We start from the raw sequence: 14,633 nt of genomic DNA, 5'->3' as shown, positions 1-14,633 counted from the left end.
GAACAGGGAGAGCATCCTTAAATTTGATGTGATACCCATTTGCCTTTATTGTTTCTTTCAGGGGAAAAAAGCAATCTTTCTTTTCTCAGCAACACAGGAGGTGCTTTAATTATTCCTCAAGAGCAGCTGTTCAGTGGTTGTTCCTAATTCCAGCAGCGTCCAGGGTGGGTAACAGATCTGCTGCTGCCATCAGATCGGCGGACAGTGATTTCTTACCCTCAGGGTCTTCACAGCATCCCGGACTAGGACAGGTCCCTTCTCCAGACATATAGTGAGCTTAGGGCTGATCTACCCCCTGTGCTGCTTCTTCATTATAGCCATTTATCTCTGCCTTGCATAGTTTCAGGCTGGATTCAGTTATCACAGTAACGAATCTCACTCCAACACTGCGGGTTAAGCGTGGGTGATTAAAGGTGACTCCGCCTCCCCCGAGTCATTTATAAGTGACTTATAGAGCTAATAATGGCCTCATCCTTTTGTACCTTGGTACACAGCTTGTGTTCTGGAGTCTTTTATAGCTCAAATGAGCTGCGTTTGCTTATTTATTTCCCTCCTCATTCATTTTTAATGGTTATAAGAGACTCCCCCATTCTTCTTCTGGCAGCAATGATTTAGGCAGGGCTCATTAACATAACTTACGTTGCTAAATATCGCCATTTATGCTGGTAGACCAAGGAAAATGTGTGCAGTGCTAAATCAGAAGAGATCCCGTGAGCTTGCCAAGGTGGCAGGGCTGCGTTTGAAGTGAATATTACAAACGGAGAGTGCTTGTATGGGGGAGGGATCACTTACAGAAGCATGGATTGGGGACAGAGTCCCAGGGTGTTTCCAAAATACAGATTTTATGTGGAAATATCAGAGACTTACTTTCCTAATTGGCCACCCTTGAAATGTCTAAACCAGAACTGCTCTAGGTACATCTTATTTTCAAAGACTTATTAGCTGTGACTTTGTAAGATTTCCAACAGAATTACTGTAGCAGAAAAGCAGTTTCCTGTGAGGGTTTTACCATTATCCCGTGGGAATTTAATAATGATAATGAGGTGGGGAAAGACTGTTACAGCTATTTCTGAGAGCTAACAGTGAAATGCTGGGCACCTCTTCTGGGAGTTATGGTGTACATTCCCCTTTCCTTCCCTCCCTCCCATTACATCTTTGGATTCTATTCTGCCCAAAGCTAGCATGAAGTTTATGGGAGCAAAGGAATAGTCAGACACACAGATTGATATCTACCATAGCGGCCTCTGCAAAAGGGTAATGGGGAAAGCAGTAAAATCCTTTTAGGAAAGGGATGGGAACAAAGTTCACTGGTGAGCTGGATGCAGGAGGCCAGTGTGGGAGGGAACACGTGGGATTTGTGAGGGATCTTACTGCTTCTTTGCGTATTTTTCCCAGACTGGCTGAAGTCCTGTTACTACAAGGCTTCAAAGAATTTAGCTTTTTCTTCCATAGATAGTCTAGAAAACTGTGAAATAAAATAAGAGAAATTAATAAAAACTAATTTCTCTTGCTTGTGATCACACCTGAAAAGCATACAGAATATGGGGTGTTTTAAAGGACAGTGCTGACTTCTTCAAGTAGCGCAAACGGGCTTTTTAAGTTAATGTAAAAAAGAAGTGCCTTGGACCAGCAATATCCCACTCCTTTTCTGGTCAATATTTGTTTGCCAAGGAAACAATCCTGTGCTAAAGTGACACAGCAGCATCACTTTCACAGTTGCAAGGCTACCCAGCTGAGTTTTGGGCACAGTTTTGGGGTGCCCAATGTACAGAGCTGCTCGTGAAGCTGAGGAATGCATATTTACAGCGAGAATTTTGTGGTCGGTGACTTAACTCTATTCCCGTTTCTGACAATAGGACTGGGGGTTTGAATTAAATGCAATGCTGAGCACATTGGAAATATTCCACTCTGCACATTCTGTCGCACTGATGATTGAACTCGACATCCAGCTTGCCAGACGCCACGTGTTTGGTATGTACGTGGCGCACTTAGCAATCTAATTCCTAATTCTGTGCTGTGCTGGCAATAAGGGACCTCTGCCCTCTGCTGCCCTGGCGCACGGAGATTAGATGTGTGCGTGTGACTCAGAGGAAGCCGTCTTAGTTGTTCACCGATATAAGAAAAAGAGGTGGAGCTGCAGGAGCCAACCAAAACCCAAAGCACTTTTATAACCTACCAAGTTCATGCCCCAAAAAAGCCATTCAAACCCCAGTTCCCTCAAGAGATAAAAGTCCCCTGCATTGAGCAAATTTCTGGAGCATCTTGTGAGCTCTAAGTCCAGCCTCCCTTAATTAATGGAAGGCAGCTCAGCGTAGTTGTGTGAAAAGCTCCTGTGACACAAAGCCCAGAAAGGCTTTAGCAAGGGAGCACAGTACCAGAAGGGTTTAACGGCATTATAATGCCCTTGAATTACAGTGGCTACAACACAGAGAGATGTATTCCAGCAGTACATGAGCAGTGAAAGAAAATCTACTCTTTCTCTCTTGAGCCCTTGTCACCTTTACTGAAAACTGGAGTTGCCATCCCTGAGATATCAAAACTCAAAGGCAGGAGGAAAGGAAAAAGGAGATATGGGTGGGAGTCCTCGGATATTGCAAAGAAAACAAACCAGTTTTCCCCACGAATCACCCGCCTTTTCCCAGCCCCCTTGTAGTTCCTATTGCATTTTATAATGTGTTTGAGAGTTTTCCGAAATCTGTCTGTTTTGGGACCAAAGCTTTTGCAACCTCATAATTCCCTTAATAACTGTCGGGAAGCTGTTTGCTGATTTAGTACAGACACTCTCTTTCATTCACACGCTCACGCGCACGTATTCGAGGGTATGTGCAGTCGCGCCATTCGTGCGTTTAATAAAGTTGAACCGCGGCCATTTCTGCTGTGTGTGGCGAGGCGTGTAACGCAAGAACCACAGTACAGGAAGGAGGGTCGGTAGTTAAAGGCCGTTTATATGAATTAGCGCTAAAGAAAAGGAGCTGCTTGACAGCCTGAAGAATTGAAATCCATTACAGATTGAAAAGGAGACATGCGGGCTCAGAAAAGGCAGTGGCAGCAGAAGCTTCTCTGTGCTGCCCCCATCAACGTGAACGTGCAGCCGTGCGAGGGGGGACGCGGTCGCTCCCGCCGCCTGTGTCAGCCATGGGGACTGCCCAGAGGCTGCCAGCTGCTGAGCCGCGTTTGACCGGTCTTTGCTCGTGTGCATATTTGTCCCACAGAAGCTCAGCTGAGTCCTGTCAAACTCATTTCACAAAATTTTCACTCATTTCCAACAAACAGCTTAGAAAACTCAGTCTCAAAAGAGACAGAGAAGCTTGATTTTTCTTCTTTCTCTACATCTTTTTAGTCTTTTTCTTGTGCTGGAAGATGAATGGTTCGGATGTGTCTGTAGTTACACGGGCATGGCTCATCTGCCTTTCTATTGATGACCTGTTCCTGAATGTCCTGGCCTGATTTATGAAAATGTACTGTACTTTGCACCATGTTTTGATGTTGCTCTGTTAGGACTGCATGCAAACTGCAGCAGAACAGTGATGCTTATTCATTCAAACAGTGAAGGGCTGGCTGGGAACTGAATGAGCTCATAGTTGTTTCTATCTTCACTCACAGAAAGGGAAGCAGGAGAAAGTGGGTATCCCAAGCCTTGTTATTCTTTTTCTGACCATCAGTTTGGTTTATAAATCATAATCTTGGAAGCACAAGGTCATGGTATTTATTTAACGGTTCATATAGTGGGGTTTTAGGATGGATTCTTGGTTTAACTCTCCTTTCTGTAATAACCCCTGATAAAGTTGGAACTGAGGTCTGTTTGCCTGCCAAATTTTCTTTTTGCTATTGCTTGAGCATTAGTGAATTTAAAATCTGAGAGACTGATTCCCGTCTCTTACTAGCATAATTCAGCAGTTCTCTCTATTGCCTGGGAGAGTCCCAGCCTTGTTCCAGCCCCTCTGTGCTGAACTGCTCTTCGCACACACACAGACTAATAAAAACAACAGCAAAATCCCGCCTGTGCTATCTAGGTGTGCTTCAAAAGCCGCTGCTCAGATGGGAAGCCTTACCCAGGTGGAGGATGTTTGGCAGGTCCCCTGCTAGAAGCCCCATGGCAAGTGCAGAGGAGGGGACACGCAGCGGGGCGGGAGAGGTCTGCTGGGGAGCGGGGCTGCGGGGGCTCAGCACTCTGCTCTGCAGAGGATGCCACGCTGGTTGGGAAACAGCCCTCACTTGGGATTTCCTTCTGCAAGGCACAGAGGTTTACCTGTTCCCTTAAATCACTAGGAGATGGTTTCAGTCCTAGGTTGATCACTCATGGGAACATTTAATTGCCTAATGTGTTAATTAGCTAAGATTCATGAATATGAGGTGTTGCTGGCTAGAAGCAGAGGTGGTGAGGGAGTCGCACAGAAAGCCATTCCCTGACCCCGTGCCCTGCTAAAGAAAATCCGTGTCTTCAGGCTGTTCGCTTGCACGCGCGGTCCAGCCCGCAGAGCACTACGAGAAGTGAAGGACCTCAGGGCAATCAGCTCCCAGGCTGAATGTTCTGCTTGGGGCCGCTTTGGCTTCAGCTTTGATCTGTTGCCTCTCAGGTGGAAATCAGCTCTTTGAGACTCTGCCCGGTTTTTCTTCTTCCTGGCATCCCAGGGAAAAGAGGAAAGGTAGCAAGCAGCAGACAGAGCTTATTAGCACATAGGAGAGTTGTCTGCTTTGAGAACAGCACTTAAAATACAAAAAGGCAACAGGGAAAAGTGCAGTGCCAGCAAGGAATAGACAAATTCCACTTACGGAAGCAAGGTAGCCCATGGGGTGGGAGAAGGAGCACAGGTACCAGGCACTGCCTGAAGGTCTTCTGACTTCTCGCCTGTCGGGCTGGCTATTAGATGTTGCAGGCTGTAAGTATGATGTAGTTCTTGTCCTGATAATACCACACTTAAACCTTCTGCAGAAATGCCAGCATAACTTCTGCTCTCTTGCCGCTGCCAAGACACGCTGCTCCCACAAGGTGAACGTGCTTGTGCCTTGGAGTTTTGCAGAATCTCATCTTCCTCAGCCCAGGCCAGTTCGGATCAGCGTTCCAATGAAGTGGGTATTACATTAGTGACAGGCCCCATCCGGAGCCGGGGCTGGGCTGTGCTCAGCTACCTGCGGCGAGGTCCTTCCCTTGCGTTGCGTACTCCCAAGCTTTGAGGCTCTTTTGCCAGCAACTAGGTTTTCTTGCTGTGTTGCATGAGATTGGATCCTGATAGGAGCCCTTGAGAGCTATTGTAAAACATGCTAACATGAGAATATCCCAAAAACCAGAATTCTGCCTGTAAATAAACTCCTTGGTTTCCTGCTGAAACCAGTGGCAGCTATAAGATGTTTACATTAAAAAAGGCGTTGCTTGCAACAGAGGCATCATGAGAGTCATGGTAACCTTTTTTGGTATGTCACCTAGGCTCAGACAAGCAAGGGTGGAAATGGATTTGCTATGGATCTGTCTGTAAGGGGGGTTGTTGTTGTTTAAAGATAATAATATTAGGAATGCAAATTATCCAACAAAAGCTGGTGATATTTAAATACGATTTAAATTCATTTAGCATTTGAACAGAAAAGTAGAAAATGGCATTAAATTCAGATGAGGATGGGACTATGCATTCTGGAGGCAGAAATATTAAATATATCTACAGAATGGAATAGCCGGTCTGCCTGGTAATGGATTGTGAAAAGAGTTTAGGGTTTTAATAGATCATTCCTTCAGATCATCAGCACGGCAAAGTGGTAGTTAATAAATTATTTGACGTGTACATTTACTCATATATTTTAACTAGCTGTAATGAACAGGTCCTGTCAGCTCACCTAGATCCTTGCAATAGCTGCTAAATCGCTTGAGTGAGATTTAGTAACTCTCAGCAATATTGATGTCCAGAGCTGCAGGTAGTAAATAAAGTGACATCAGGACTAGCTTGAGCAGAACATCGTGTAAGACCTTTGTCAGGCTTGCAGCAGAGAACAAGCTGTTTGGCCCCAGTGAACACCACTGGGCATCAGTGAGCTCTTCCCTGTGACAAGTTTTTGGTTGATGTGACCACCCCATGCCCCAGCACCCGTAATGGGACTCCCAAAGAACTCTTTGTCCCAGTTTGGAGTTGATTAGAGTAATTTGTCCCCTACTCAATTCTGTATACAGGCAGTTACCTGTTTCTCCCTGCAGGTACGTGGTATTCCTTGGATTGCACACGAAGTAGAGGAGGAGGATAGTAGAGTCTGACTGAGCTTTGGGGAGAGGAGAAGAATCCTCTCTTGGTGCCATTATACTAGGACTTTCCTAGTGTTGGACGGGAATTAAGGACAGAAAGAAGCTGTTCTTTTACCTTAGATTGTACTGGAAATGTTTATAGCAGAAAAAGTCTCTCTGTTAAAATGATGCCAAATTGTACAGGCTATTAAGGACACGCCAGGCACCTTTCTTGTTATTCCTAGTTGTCCTCTGAACTTGGAGCTAGTTTAAACCTATATCTTTTCTCTTCCTCCCACTGACTTTCCCAGCATGTGGTGTACTTTATAATTTGTGAAGAGACCCATTAATTTTTTTTTTCTCCTTTTTTTCAGGTTTCTGACAGATGTGACTATGTCTTTGTCAATGGGAAGGAAATGAAAGGCAAAGTGAATGTGATAGTTAATTTTACTTACCAGCATCTGAGTGCCCCTTTAGAAATGACAGTCTGGGTTCCTCGTCTCCCGCTGCAGATAGAGGTCTCTGACACAGAACTAAATCAGATCAAGGGCTGGAGAGTCCCCATCATCTCTAATAAGAGGTAGGTTTCATCAGAGGATGTTCATTCTGGGCTGTGCACTTGCCAAAGACCTGTCAGGGCCAGTGGATCTGAACATGCTTATTTGGCCTTAATGCAATTCCAGTGTAAATTTGAAGGTCACCAGACGTTTATTCAATAGGCTCCTGCACTGGACTTATGAGGGAAGCAGAAACTGCAGGTTGCATGATCCTACACTGGAAATCAATTTCCTTTTTATAGAGTGCTAGTGACTGAGATGGAAAGAGCCAGTTGGTCAAGTGAGGCAGGATCAGCCAGGAGGCGGCAGGAAGATGAGCTGCCAGCTCGACAAGGACCAGCTTTGGCAAGGCCTGGTTCACAGGTCCTGCCAGTTAATGTATTCATTGTTAATGGTCATAGTTAGTACATATTTGTTTCATATCACTGTCCAGTGGCACTGATCAGTGTCCCAAAGTCAGGACACTGATGCGCTAGGGCTTTAAAGATACTGTCCATGCCTACAGGTCAATGGCATGTGACAGGACAGAGGATAGATCTAGGCAGATCTGGACTGTTTGTATCTGTTGTCAGTGTTCCTGAGAAACAAAAGAACAAATTGATAAAGTAGGTACTTGCTATTCCCACCTACCTATGAAGACATCATTTATTACCATGTTTCTGTTAGTATTGCAGCAAAGAGTTGGGGATTTTGGTGGAGATGTGATTTCAACCTGAATGCCATACAGAAAGGAATGTGGGTACAGAGAAGATTTCCGTGGCAACACAAAGATGATTATGGGAAGATCCAGAAATAAAAAAGTGTGAAGGTCCTGAAAGTAAGAATTACTGTAGAAAATAATGAGAGATATTTGGAGAGGCCAATGAGGTAGCAAAGCTAGCAGAACAGTTGGTGATTTCAGCAGCTGTTATGGAGATCTAGCCAGCCTGGAGGTCTCAGTTATGAACACGGGAAACAGGATACAAGTGGGGGAACCTGGCTGATTTCAGAAATGCACTGAAGGAAACAGCTTCAGCAGAGCAATGGAAGGGGACAAAGGCTGCTTGTTCCAGCGACTAGGCTGCAGTCTTATGTCAGCAATAGCTCTGCTGTCGCAAGCTCTCCCAGCACAAGTTTCAATTAATTTTTGGTTCTTGGTGTCCTACCAGACCAGCCAGGGATAGTGATGATGAAGAAGAGGATGAACGTAAGGGAAGAGGTTGCGCCCTTCAGTACCAACATGCGATGGTGCGAGTCCTCACGCAGTTTGTAGCTGAAGCCTCAGATCCTGGTGGCCAGCTGAGCTATTTACTGGGTTCGGACTGGCAGATTGACATTACCGACCTGGTGAGTGACTTCATGCAGGTGGAGGAGCCAAGGATCGCTAAGCTGCAGGACGGACAGATTTTGATTGGGCAGGAGCTTGGAATGACGACAATTCAGGTAAGGAAAATTAATTACTTATTGCTTTTCCTCCATTAACCCACCACCTTGGGAACCGGGGTATTGATGAGGTGTACAGCAGCTTCTTGCATTAGCAACAGAAATTTGAGCTGTGAATCTTTTGAAGGGAGCAGAATTGCAGCAAGGACTAGAAGACACAGAAGAGATGGTTTTCTCTTCTTATCTTGTGCCCTGAAGTAATGTAATGTAGATTGCAGTTTTAGTAAATTTAGTCCAACCTGCATACTTAGAGGCTGTTTCTGATTTTTGTCTAAGGGGTTTTCTGAACCTGGAGCCAGTATAGGGGCTATCACAAGGCATGCAGCTGGTGAAACAGCCCAACTTCTCAAAGCCAGGGATTATTGGCAATTATACATTGCTAGAGCAAAGGGTGAAGTGCCTCAGTGTCCCCACTCTGAAGTAACTCACCTAAACCTATGCCTTGTCTCATTGGCAGCATTTCACATATAATTCTTCCTGCCATGCAGAGAAATACTGGTTGAGAAAATGGGGTCCCAGAAGAAAAAAAAAAAAAAATTAATCCAGTGGTACTACAAAGTAGAAAACATGTTAACAAGCAGTGGCACAGGAAAAAAAAATCTAGCTCTCCAAACACGCTCGTCATCCCAAACTGTCAAACCAGAAAACAACAACCACACCTGTCGATAACACGAGTTGTCAGGGCTGGAGAAATGGGATTGGAGACTGTGAGTTTGCAAAATCTGTAAAGGTTTTCTGAATGACTTTCCAAAGCTCTGGGACTTACAATGCTCCAACAAATGCACCTAAAATTGTGAAAAGAAAAATTCAAGGGGAAAAAAGCTGAGAGCAAGTTATATTTAAATAATACCTCTTACAAACTGCTTTCCAAAATGCTCTGTACCTTATATAGATCATTAAATTCAACTTGCTTGCTAATGAACATCTTTGGATGTCATGTATCAGTGCACTGACCTCCAGGCGCATTTTTTTAACCAAAACAAGTTTTCTCTGTCAATTTTGTATCCAGTACCATGAGTGTTTATTATAGCAATACATTAGCTTTCTTTCTATAGGACAGAAATAAATGCCATTTATTTATGGATTTCATATAAATCTACAGATTGCATTATATGTATGCTACCTAAAAACACGATCATTAATAAAATAATTGCATTTAACATAAAGATTAAATTTTCAAATAGTTAATACGTCTGAAACAGATGCGGTTAGCATAGCGTAGAGGTGAATGGCATAGCTGATTAGAATTACATGGCTAAAAGATGTTATAAGCACCGTATTATTGCAGAAGAGTTATAAAATGTGACTTAGCTATTTTTTAATCATATTTTAATCGTGTCTGTCTGCTAAGAGTAATTCTACCCATTAGCATAAATATTGCTTATCTGTATTACAGTAGCTCCGTGTAGCTATTTGCCTGGTGATATGCAAAAGGGCTGTTGCTAACTTTGATTTTTCTTTTCAGATATTGTCCCCTCTTTCGGATGCTATCTTGGCTGAGAAGACAGTGACAGTTCTGGATGAGAAAGTGACAATAACCGACCTGGGAGTGCAGCTGGTGACTGGGTTGTCGCTTTCTCTGCAGCTCAGTCCAGGAAGCAACAAGGCCATCTTTGCTACAGCAGTAGCACAAGAGCTGCTCCAGTCTCCAAAGCAGGTACTATTGACCACATGTATTGTGTTGTGGAAGGACACCGCTCTGATTCACTATACTTGATATTATAAGCAGATGGAATCAAGCAGATTTTTATTAATAATATGCTACTAAAACATTTTCCTTATAGGCACTTTTTTCTGAAGGCCACCAAGTGCCATAACAGAAAAACAAAGGTCTCACAAAAATGGCACTATGTCTACACAACCCCTGTCAACAAACAGGCATACTCCATCTGTCGTGGCTGCATCCCATAAATAGCACATGCAACTCAATGATGTGTCACATTAAGCAACAGCAGTCCCCTTACACACACCCCCTTTCTGTCCCATCCAGCACCTGCTAGATCAGAGGAGATATAACCAACCTGATTGCCAAGTTCAGCCTTCCACCACAGGCAACCAAATCAACCCTTTAAGCACATCTTTAAATGAGAAAGTGTTTTGTATAGTGCCAAACTCTACTTCCTTTAGTTACTTTCTGTGAGCATTTTAAGAAGTTGGGGAACATCCCTTTCATTCTGATTCATTACTAGAATATGAATCAGCATCATTGACTCATTTCGGGATTCATGATTTCAGAAACTTATTTTTGTTTCCCTGTTCTTCTTAGTCCCTCTGTTAGGGAACCAACAGTTACCAAGGGCTTTTGGACTTTGCCATGTCCTTGTCAGTCCCTGCTTGATATTTGTCCTTGTGATTCTGTCTACATTTGAAATTTGAACTTTTTTCCAACCCAAATCCATCAGCCTGGGACTTACATCAAGGATGCACTGGGCTCTTAACACTTAAACCTGTCTGAGCTTTAAAGGTAAATGATCGTGGCATGCACGTTTGAAATCTGGCCAACTGTTGAGATGCTTTAATTCATCATAGGGTCTTATCCTTGGAATGCAGGATGAGAAATAATGCAGAACTGTTGTCTTTATAGGGTGATAAAAATCAGGCTCCCATAGTTTTCCAGGAGTTAAGAAATCAACGCCAGGCAGCTAGAAATAAGGCCAGTGGGCTAATCCATTGCTGGCATGGGGAGTTAAACAAACTACCTTGAAATCAGCCCAAAAGCTGGGGATGATGGCATTTAGTCCCAATATGCTGCCCAGCACTGACCTTTCAGTTCCCAGAAATGGGGTCTAGATGGGCCCCTCTCTGGGGGCAGGGGTACAGTGGGAACAGCACTGGGTCGGCATTAAACGAGGAGGAAGATGTGCGCCCTCCACCCTTCAAGGACTGACTCCGTTTTGAAAGGCATCTGATTCCTTCCATTGCTTAGTACGTGATTTTCAGAGCACAATCCCTATAAGCAAAGTGAGGCAAAATTATTAAATGATTATGCAGGTTTAAGCAACACAGTGGGAGGATGAGAGTTGATGACATGAATTCTATGCGGCCTTCAAGAAACATCCAAAGATTAATAAACACAAAGCCGGGATTTATGACAGTGTCAGCAAAGTCTTAGGGCTCTGTCCTGAAATAGAGACAGAAGCAAATCTCCCATTGAAGCACGGGGAGCTTTACAGCTGTAAGGATTTCAGAATCAGGCCAGTAGATTATGCACCATACAATCCCGAAAGACTGGAGGCTTATTCTCCGTGATCTGAACAGGTGAATGGCAATGTGCTAGAAACAATTTAAAAGATAATGATAAATATTTATTCTCTGTATATACGTTGACTTAGAATGTAAATACCATCCGTTTGAAAAGCTGCTTATTTAAAGAAACAAGACTTTTATAATCACGCTTTCAGCAAGTACGGTTATTAATCTTTTGGTTGGGTGTTTGTCTGTCTGTCAGGCTCTGCCTCAGAACAGGATGATCCCAACTCTTACCAGACAGGAACTCACATCATTTTAGACACCAAAGAATCCACTCATCAAGGCAGGAGCCTTTCTGGTGTGGATTCTCCAGTGTCTGATAAGGTGTAAATATCCTGGACAGAATGGAGTAAGTCAGACCATCAGAAGCAGGAATTAGATTCCAGCAGAGCAATCTGAATTTTGTCTGTAAATGATTTACGTGTGAATGCCAAGTTTTTTTCAGGTAGCACAACAATTTTCAATAGCCATTTGAGAGTCCTTAGAGGACCTGATTTTCAGAAATGGATAAGCACATATATTCTGAAATCTAAGAATACTTTAAAATGTTGCAAGCTAGAAGCCAAAAGGCAAGGTTCCCAGGAACGCTGCACCGTTACATATGGGAAGTACAGAATTAGTACTCAGGTCTGACCCATTTACATTCCATGAGCCTCCATGCGCTCTGAAGTATGCCATCTGCATTGCTGTAACACGAGATTAAACTTCATTATTGTCTTGCTTTTAATTGCTAACAAGCATGAAAATTACCCCAGCCATTTCCTAAAGAAGCAACTGATTGGTTTCCTCTGCTTGTATAAAATGCTTATTTAATTTGAGAGACAAAAATCAAGGACTGAAGGTATGGAGCCATGTATGAACCTCCTTGCTATATTAGGTATTTTTTAACATGTGTTGTGTGTAACAAGAGGAGACTTTGTATTTTAAGCGGTTTAGAAATAATGTAATTTTTTTTTTTCATTTAAATATACAACAGTAAATGATCTCAGTCACTGGTAATGCTTTCTGACATGCAATTTATTATGGTGCTGAAGTAGATTCTGCAGAGCCCAGGGGATATAGCTCTTTTAAGCACCTTTGGGGAAACAAATCTTATTATCAATGAATGTTTTAAACTAGTATTTCTCTTCACATCTTGGCAAGGTATTAATTTTATTGCTTTCCCTTTTGATTTCTTTTCTGGTTATAAATGGTATATGGATCTTGCGAGGAGGAGGGAATAGAACCAGGGCAGAACATATTTCCCTCTATGTTTGTTCTGAGTGCGCGTATATTTGTTTTATATGTTATAGGAAGCAGCCATCAGCTGCTGGATCCAGTTCAGTGATGGATCTGTCATGCCCCTGGATATTTATGACTCCAAAGACTTCTCCTTGTCAGCTACATCTCTGGATGAGAAGGTTGTCTCTATTCACCATGACCCCAAATTCAAGTGGCCTGTGATTGCTGCCGAGGCAGAAGGCCAGGGGACACTGGTGAAGGTAGAAATGGTGATCAGTGAATCATGCCAGAAATCCAAAAGGAAGAGCATCCTAGCTGTTGGAAGTGGTAGCATTAAAGTCAAGTTTGGGCAGAGTGATGCCAACCCTAACATCAGTGACAGTAAATACAGGGGTGCTGGTGTCCACCTAGAAAATCATGCCAGTGACCGGCGTCAGAAAACCACTTTGCAGGAAAGAGCTGGCCTCGATGGCCGGTACTACAGCTCCTCAGTGGGCCAAGAGCAAGGCAAAGGGACCACCACCCAAAGGTCTATTTTAAGTAAAAAAGAAGACAGAGAAAGCCTCCTGGATGATGACAGTCATCTGCAGAACATCCCAATAGACTTCACGAGCTTCCCTGCACAGGTGGATCTGCCAAGAAACAATGGAGACTTGGAAGAGAATGACCTAGTCCAGACGCCTAGGGGACTCAGTGATCTGGAGATAGGAATGTATGCTCTTCTGGGAGTCTTTTGCTTGGCAATTCTGGTCTTCCTTATCAATTGTGTCACTTTTGCTTTAAAGTACAGAAACAAACAAGTTCCCTTTGAAGAGCAAGAAGGCATGAGCCACTCTCATGACTGGGTTGGGCTGAGCAACAGGACAGAACTTCTGGAGAATCACATAAATTTCTCATCCCAACAAGATGAACGTATCACAGCCATTGACAGAGGAGTGGACTATGAAGAGAGCAAATATCTCCTCAACACAAATGCTGCCAAAAATATTAATGGACAATCTTTCAGGTCTACTGAGTCCACATTCACTGAAGGGAAAGAACAGAAAAGTGAACCAACTACTTCTCCTACCTCTAAGAGGAAACGGGTTAAATTCACCACCTTTACCACCATCTCCTCTGATGATGGGTGTCCAACTGTCAACTCAATCTTGATGAGTAGTGAGGATGACATTAAATGGGTCTGCCAGGATATGGACCTGGGGGAGTGCAAAGAACTTAAAAACTATATGGAGAGATTACATGAAAATGTGTAATGAGACACAGAAGACTTTTTTGTTTGGTTTGTTCGTTTGTTTGTTTTTTCACTCACCTTCTGCCTTTAATTTTGGGTAGTGGGGCAAAATGTTGTATTGATAACAAGAATAACTCAATGGAGCCCCAAGAAGCCACCCAAAAGCAGCTGGGAGAGCAGAGATCCTGGACAGCTCTTAAAATTCAAGTCTTCTCTGTGCTCAGAGATGGAAGTGAGAGATGTGTGTGGGTTTTGATGCATGGTAACATGAAAAAAAACTTAGCAAAATAATACGATCTCATTCTCTGAGCTTTTCCAGGAAATCAATAAATATAACAAACTCCAGTGCAGTTTGGATATTACAAAGTTCGCACAGCTCTACTGTTCAATATTGCAAGCTTTGGTTAAAAGCAAAAAATTGGTCTCAGAATAAATAGATCCGCGAAGAGAGCATGTCATTCAAGCCACATGCAGAGAATATCCATCCAAGAACATTAATTTAAAGCTGACAAAAACCAACAGTGTGAGCAAAGCAGCTCCCAGAGCTGAAAAGTCATGAGTTTCCAAAAAATCTGGAGGTGGAAAAGGAGTAACTGGGCTGTTTACAAACCAGCATGTTTGCCTCCCAAGCACTGAGAATGGATACACACATACAGTTAAAACTGAAACTCTCTTTTTAAGTAGATGCCAAGGTAATAACTTTGCCAGCCAATTTTCAGTATTTCCTAATTTGTAAAATAGGAGAAGA

The 14,633-nt window shown here is 43.2% G+C and overlaps 1 protein-coding gene across 1 annotated transcript in view; it reads left to right on the top strand.

The window, feature by feature from the left end:
• Positions 1-14,032, top strand: part of TMEM132D (transmembrane protein 132D) — a 261,683-nt gene extending 247,651 nt beyond the window's left edge. Inside the window, exons 6-9 of the mRNA XM_054219706.1 lie at positions 6,580-6,785; positions 7,911-8,184; positions 9,650-9,841; positions 12,726-14,032. Of these exons, the coding sequence (XP_054075681.1) occupies positions 6,580-6,785; positions 7,911-8,184; positions 9,650-9,841; positions 12,726-13,907 (1,854 nt within the window). The 3' untranslated portion in view covers positions 13,908-14,032. The remainder of the gene's footprint in view (positions 1-6,579; positions 6,786-7,910; positions 8,185-9,649; positions 9,842-12,725) is intronic.
• Positions 14,033-14,633: the final 601 nt, after the last annotated feature.

The sequence above is a fragment of the Rissa tridactyla genome, chromosome 13, assembly GCF_028500815.1.
Source record: "Rissa tridactyla isolate bRisTri1 chromosome 13, bRisTri1.patW.cur.20221130, whole genome shotgun sequence".
NCBI lineage: Eukaryota > Metazoa > Chordata > Aves > Charadriiformes > Laridae > Rissa > Rissa tridactyla.
This window is presented reverse-complemented; position numbering and strand designations above follow the sequence as displayed.